Below are 7559 nucleotides of genomic sequence, written 5' to 3' on the forward strand. Positions count from 1 at the left end.
TAAAAGGTAACTTCATTTAGAAATAATGTCATAAATGTCAAATAAAAAATTTATTTTTAATTCAAAAAGAAAACTCCTAAAATTTCGGATTTTTTTCTCTTCACGTTCAAAAAAAAAATTACAGTTATTGCTTATCTCTAAAATTTATCCTTTTTATTTGTTTAAAACATAAAATTTAAAAAAAAAAATTCTAAATTATAATAGATGTAAATTATTAACCTTTACCAAAAAAATAAAACTAAAAGAGCCTCTAAGCATGCGCATGAGTGCGTGCTCAGAGGCTAGTAACTAATAAGAAAATGCAATCTAATTATTAGATTTCAAAATTTATATCCAATGAAAATATATTAGAGAAGTTTTAAGAGTTTCAAAAATTTTCCATTATCTTATGAGTCAGATTTATAATTTTTTTTTAAAATTTTTGCAATAAATGTTGTGAAATGGAGAATACATATAGGAAAAATTTTTGCAACAAACTTGGTAGTAGCTTAAGCCTACAATTCCACTCAATATCTTTTTATTGGATGTGAATTTTAACAAATTCACATTTAGATTAGGTTTAGCTACAAAATTAGTTGTAATTTAAGGCTACAACCTTGTTCAATAAAATAAACATTACTGTAGATTTTAAAAATCTAACCGTTGAATTGTACGTTTTTTACACTCTTAATACATACGTCAAATTTTGTGTTAATTAGATATTATTTACTATTTGATTTATAAGCTTATATTTTATGTATGATTTTAAACTACAAAAATTTGCAGTTTAAACAATTTATTGATGACATAACTATTGATTTTTAATTTTCTAGAAATTTCGCAAGTATGGAGAATATAAGAAGAAAATATAATCCAATGGTGAATTTGTTAAAATATATTGAGTAAGGTTATAGCCTTAGACTATAATCAATTTTGTAGCTAAATTTTGTCTTTTAGATTATATTATTTTCTAATATCCTCTATGTTTGCAAAATTTTTAGAAGATCAAAAATCAATAACTATGTCATCAATAAAATGTTTAAATTTCAAATTTTTGTAGTCTAAAATTATGCATCAAATATAAGTTTATAGATCGAATAGAAAATAAAATTCGATTAACACATAAATTTATATGTTTGTTAAGAACATTAAGAATATGCAATTCAATGATTGGATTTTTAAAATATATAATCATATTAATTTAGACTATAATCAAGTTTGAAACAAAATTTTGTCCATACATATATATCTCATGCATGAGATATTTTTTAAAATTTTATGGACAAAGTTTAGTTACAAAATTAGTTGTAATCTAAGACTACAAATCTTATTCAATAAAATAATCATTACTACATATTTTGAAAATCTAACAATTGGATTACATGTTCTTTACACTCTTAATACACGTGTCAAATTTTATGTTAATCGGATATTACATACTATATGATCTACATGCTTATATTTTATGCATAATTTTAAACTACAAACATTAGCAATTTAAACAATTTATTGATAGCATAACTATTGATCTTTAATTTTCTAGAAATTTTGCAAACGTGGAAAATATAAGAAAAAGATGTAATTCAATAGTGGAATTCTCAAAATTCACCTAAAAAAAAAGATATTAAGAAAGGTTGTTGCCTTAGACTATAACCAATTTTATAATTAAACTTTATCCGAATTTTATAAATCATTATGTCTTTAGATGCAGTATATTACACTTTCTAATTAAATTTAATGCAACTAAGTGATTGAAAATTTGAATTTAATTAAGGAAGTTAGTATATTCATTTGCACCTACGACTGCGCATTTAAATTTTGTCCCTATAGTAAGGTTAAAATGTGTCCTCTTATAAAGAAAACGATTTATCTTAGCGATTGGCGTTGGACAAATGCATTATGTTTTACAAAAAATATATATTTTGCACGATAAGACTACGCCTTCCGAGAGGTTAAGGCAAGAGGAATCCCCTTGGAAGAACATTGACATTGTCCTATTTTTGATTGTTTGTAACAAACTTCTTAATTAATGACCAAAGGGGCATAAAATGATAAAAATATGCCCTTGGCCGCTCATAATGTAAATACTCTTAAGAATTCCTTTTAGTTAAAGAATAAAGTTTGGTTACAAATTTTATTGTAATTTAATACTACAATTTCTATTTTAAAGATTAACATGATTATATATTTTGAAATTCTAACTATTGGGATATATGTTCTTAATGTTTTTAATACGTAAAATTTCATGTCAATTAGATTTCTTTTACCATTTGATCAATAAACTTTAGAAAAATAATTTTAAAGTACAAAAATTTGAAATTTAAATATTTGATTGATGACATAGTTATTAATTTTTATTTTTTTTGTAAAATTTACAAATATGGAAGATATAAGAAGAAATGTAATCCAACGGTGGTTTTGTCAAAATTCAAATTCAATAATAAGATGACAAAGTTTGGCTACAAATTTAATTGTAACTTAAGACTACAAATTCCCCTAAAAAAATTAACATGATTACATATTTTGAAAATATTTTGAATTACATTTTTTTTATATTCTTAACACACATATTAAATTTCATATTAATTGAATGTTATTTATTATTCAATATATAAACTTATTTTTTATGTATAATTTACTACAAAAATTTAAAATTTTAATATTTCATTAATGACATAGTTTTTTATTTTCAATCTTTTAGAAATTTTACAAGTTTAGAGGATATAAGAAGAAAATGTAATCCAGTGATAAATTTGTCAAAATTTATGTCCATTAAAAAAATATTGAGTAAAGTTGTAACCAAATTTTGTTCTTAAAAAGATATAGAGAGGAATTATAGGCTTAGATTACAACAAAGTTTATAGCCAAACTTTGTCTCTAATTAAATAAAGTTGCCAATTTATCCACCGGAGGGGAAAATTCATCTCATGTTTGCTTATGAAAATTTGTTCACAAGCTTTAATCGTGACACCCTCTTTTTTTTTTTTTTTTTTTTTTTGCTTTCTTTAAGTAGGGAAGAGGAATTGAATCCAAATTCTCCTTCATGGGAGAACAGGGCAATGCTACAATGCTACACAACTTTCAGCTTGATTGTTACATTTCAACCCCTAAGATTTGAATTTAAATTGAAATTGTTATGCTATCATTTAAAGATTTATTAATAGTTTTATTTTAATCCAAAACTTTAGAAGGTAAAATTTTAGCATTTAAAAAAAATTATTGGACCAAATTGTGAAAGAATCTAACTTAAAAGAATAAGCTATACTTGAAAATTTGTCCACAAAATTTGTTAATTTAATTTTGTAATTCCTATCTTAATAAGTAGATAAAAGAAAGGTAGATAGACATAGTAGAGAAGTGAAAGATAGGAATCGAACCACAAACATGAAACATTATAAAAGTTACTATTGGGCTATCGCCTATCACTTGAACCCAATTTCAGAATTTTAAACCACCAATCAGTAGGATAACATTGTTGCAAAATTTTGTCAGTATAACATCCATGTTACAATCGTTGCATGTATCTCCCATTGAATTGCAAGTTGCAACCTCGTCTATGCTCCATCTCATACAATGAGGAAGAATAAAGCTCTCCTTGGCAAAAGCCTATGACTATGACTGGCAAGACAAGCCATCATGAAAATCCCACTGACGATGAAATGCATATACAAAACAAAATTATTGGCAATTAATTCCATGCTTTGACTAGTCAGCCTAGAAAGGCCTATAAAAATAAACATGTGTGTGTGTTTTGATAGGTAAGCCTATTCAGTAACTGAGTTTTATAGGTATGCCTTATGTGAGCATGGGGCAAAAGGTTGTGGGGCAGGAGGAAGAAACTGAAAAACTGGCAACAATATTTTGTGGGTCTAAAATTGCAAGCAATATTCATTTTCTGTCTCTAAAACATGTAACTTTGCCTGTTTATGACCTAATTCAGCTGACCTTTTGTATCCCCATATAAAAAAGGCTGAAGTTACAGCAACAACATACACAAGAAATCTCATCTATATTCCTTCGGCAAGCGGTATCCGGACATGACTAGTTTGTCCGCAAACATCTTGCCAGTCTTGGGCATGACATGCCAATGCAATGTCAAGTTAAACTCTTTACCACGAAGGTTGCTTCCCTGCACAAATGAAAGGAGAAATTAATTTTCTCATAAGCCAAGAAAGTGTATGAGAGAATTGAGTAAGACTACTACATAAAGGCAGCATACCTGATCAATAAAACGATATTTGTTAGAGGTATGTGTCCAAAACTTTGCATGCTCTTTAGAAGCTATAATGCCATCCCAAAGTGAAATCTGCAAAATGAAATTTCAAAACAAATCATGCAATGGACATGGTATTTGTGCAGCAAAACATGAAATATATAACAATAGTCAAGTGGGCATGCCATGCAGGCTGTCATGGCACTGACATAGGCAATTGGGAACATGTAAAAGACCAACAATTTCTAGTCCAATACATCTCTAGAAATGAAATACTAAACCATAAATACTCAACACAACAGGATACGGGGGACTCAAAAATAAAAATGCAGCCAAATGCCAAAGCTTACCTGATTTAAGGAATTCTTTGAGGTTTCATACTCGGCAGCTAGAAATACAAAAACCTGAAAAGATACAATGGATAAAAATTCTAAATCAGCTTTGAACTTAATTAATATTAGTATAAAAGAATAATTGGCAGGAACCTCAGTGAAGAGTCAATTATATTCAAGCAATTCCATTAATATGATTTGGCATGCAGTGTTTTATAAAGATTTTCAACTTTCATGAAAATCATAGGAAAATAACACCAACCAAACAAAACAGAGGGAAAGAAAGAAATATGAAAAGTTTCTGTACAATTAAATCAATCTTTAAGATACACTAAACAGGATATCTAGAATGATGGATCCCAAACTCTTATTCAAAGCCGCACATATGAATACTTTAGAATTAGCATCAATAGAAAATAGCAATTTTAAGAAATTCTAAAACTCAGTGCAAATATATCAAATTATCAATCTTTAAAACATATACCTAATCAGACACCTGGAGTTTTGGACACCAAACATCTTAGCCAGAACCTCTATTTATACTCCATATATACTTATAAAATAAAAAAATAAAAACAAACAAACAAACAGACAAACCAAAAAAAAAAAAAGCACATATTTATACTGCATATATGAGCTGTGAGCATGATAAATCCATAGCGTTTCCCAAACATTAATTTCAGACAACCCTCTTTTGTACACAAATACAATTAAAAGCAGTCTGTACAGCATGAGTAAGAAGAATTGCAAAATTGAAACACAAGAAATTGTCAAATGGTTAACCTGCTTCGTATTCCATGTAAACAATGACTGTAAGTCTGCTGATATATTCAATGTCAAGCTGACCTGCACAAAAGTGGAAGACACGATACTTCAATTAGAACCAATAACTAATAGGCGAATAGAGAATACAGAGGAAATATTGTTCAAGCTTGATGTGGACTCAAAACACCTTCAAAAAGTTATCTTGCCACCAGAAATACATAACAAGCATCTCCTAGCTTAATTGAGATCATTGACCTTAATTCAACATATTGAAAGTCACCCGCTAGAGTAACAGTCACTCTCAGCATTTGAGCATCTAATAACGTTAAAAGATAAGCAATTACAGGAAGCTTCAAACAACATTGGGTATGTTTTGGGTAGAAGAAGAATTTCTTTCACAAAATAGATTGTATCAAAGAACAAAAGCAAACAATAATACACCTAAAAGGTTTTGAGTAGTACATATGGTAATTATTCATTTGTGAAGGAAAGAAGCTATAATGATTTGATCTCTCTCACTCCAAAAACCTACAGTAGTTACTTCACGGCTGATCAGGACATAATAAGCCTAATAAGAAGCAAAAGAATCTCCTCTTCTATAATCCTCTATAAGGCTTACTTGCTTTTTCCTTCCTCAAGATCAAACTCTGCTCCCTAACAATATTTTTGGAAGTTTGGAGAGGAGAGGAGAGGAGAGAAGTAGAGAGTAGAGTAGAGAAGACATCCCTCCCCTCATTTGGATGTATTAAAAATTAGAAGGGTGGAGAGGGGAGTAGATAACCCAAACCCTTGTTTGGTTGTAGTATGGAAAGGACAGGAAAAGATAATAATCATAATATATATATATATATATATATATATCCTTCAGGAATAGGTTCGCCCTCAGGAACGATGAATCCCTCAAAAAGTACACTGATACGACGGAGCCGAGGATCCTCTGCCTTTATTACGTACTTAGGAGCCTGAAAGGCTGTGGCTGACGCAGGCGTATACTTAAGTATTAGGTGTGCGGCTCGTAGTTGGCCGTCAGAGGGATTCACGAATACCTCGGACCGCAGAATTCTATCTAGGCTCTCTCTGTTGATCAACCTGAGACGACGCCTAGTTGCGCGCTTGTCTGCAGAGTAGTTAAAACATAAAATTCCATTAGAAATGAAAACTGCGCCATATATAAAAAAAAAACAAAAAAACAAAAAAAAAAATTATTAAATTAATCAAAAATTAATTTGACTTATCGGGGACGTATATCCTGGGAACTCCACCTGGTTGTCCTTCTTCAGTTGGGCAAGGCGAACCATCGTGCCATTCCCCGGAAAGAATAAGGAAGTCGTCTTTAAAACCCTTGTTCGAGGTAGGGAGGCACTGAATTAGTCTTACCGCAGGGTACCTAGACTTAAGGTAATACCCCTGACCCCTCAAATGATTGAGGCTGTATACCCAATTCACATCATGGTGCGTTAGACCTAAGTTGTATAAGACATTTAAAGCCTCTATACTCCCAAGCACCCTAAACATATTCGAGGCGCACTGTGTGGGAGATAACGTGAAAAACCTAAGGTAATCTCTCGTCAAATTACCCATTGGGATAGTCATCCCCCCTTCGACAAATGCTACCATGGGAATGACTACCTCCCCCGTTTTTCTATCGCGCGGCCAGACTTGGGAGGAAGCGTATCTCATACCCACTGTCGAAGGAATCTTGTACTTAGCCCTAAATGATTCCATTTGCTCCTCGGAATCGACCAGATACTTAAATCTACCCATCTTCTAGCAATAGAAAAAATTAATACAGAAAATGAAAAAGTAGAGAAAGGTAAAGAAACTTACAGGTGTGGAAAATGAGCTCCTCGGACGAACTCTTGGTATTTATGAGAGTGTAGAATAATGAGAGAAAGACAGATTCAATGAATACGTGCTGAGAGAGAGTAATCTGTAACTGAAGAAAGATTTGATTTGAAAGGCACTTTACGAGGGCACAGAAAAAAGGAGCGGGAAAAGCCCCGCCCATAAATGCAAAGTATCCCCACCGTTAGATTTGCATCAGTCGTTGAACGTGTGAGACAGCAGAGCAGTTACCATTTAATAATGGCGTGCCCATGACGCCGAAGCGTCAGGAGCGCGCCTTGGGCAAACAAAAAGACATTCTGAAAGTGGGGGAAACCTACGAATTAAATGAGGGCTGGATATCAAAATCTCCTTTTTTCCGAGATGGCAAAAAACGAGATTTTGAGGGGCTATTGTGGGGCCTGTTACCTAAAAAAGGTATAGTA

General features: G+C 31.2%; 1 protein-coding gene across 1 annotated transcript; it reads right to left on the bottom strand.

Annotated features, from left to right (window-relative positions):
* Positions 1 to 3371: 3371 nt before the first annotated feature.
* Positions 3372 to 7053, bottom strand: LOC136070183 (signal peptidase complex subunit 3B-like). The gene is made up of 6 exons (XM_065779755.1): positions 6867 to 7053; positions 5545 to 5605; positions 5308 to 5395; positions 4543 to 4596; positions 4199 to 4285; positions 3372 to 4108 (listed from the first exon to the last, which is right to left on the bottom strand). The coding sequence occupies exons 1-6, from the start codon at positions 7051 to 7053 to the stop codon at positions 3983 to 3985; spliced, it is 603 nt and encodes a 200-aa protein (XP_065635827.1). The 3' UTR covers positions 3372 to 3982.
* Between the last annotated feature and the right edge of the window lie 506 nt (positions 7054 to 7559).

Source organism: Quercus suber, unplaced genomic scaffold, assembly GCF_002906115.3.
Source record: "Quercus suber isolate HL8 unplaced genomic scaffold, Cork oak 2.0 scaffold_216, whole genome shotgun sequence".
NCBI classification, from domain to species: domain Eukaryota; kingdom Viridiplantae; phylum Streptophyta; class Magnoliopsida; order Fagales; family Fagaceae; genus Quercus; species Quercus suber.

Excerpts from the sequence above, each read along its gene's own strand:
- LOC136070183 (XM_065779755.1), bottom strand. The coding sequence starts at position 7,053 with ATGGGTAGATTTAAGTATCTGGTCGATTCCGAGGAGCAAATGGAATCA. Across the intron at positions 5,606-6,866 it reads GGGGATGACTATCCCAATGG|ATGCTCAAATGCTGAGAGTG; the intron begins GTAATTTGACGA and ends TAACGTTATTAG. Across the intron at positions 4,109-4,198 it reads AATATCGTTTTATTGATCAG|GGAAGCAACCTTCGTGGTAA; the intron begins GTATGCTGCCTT and ends TCATTTGTGCAG.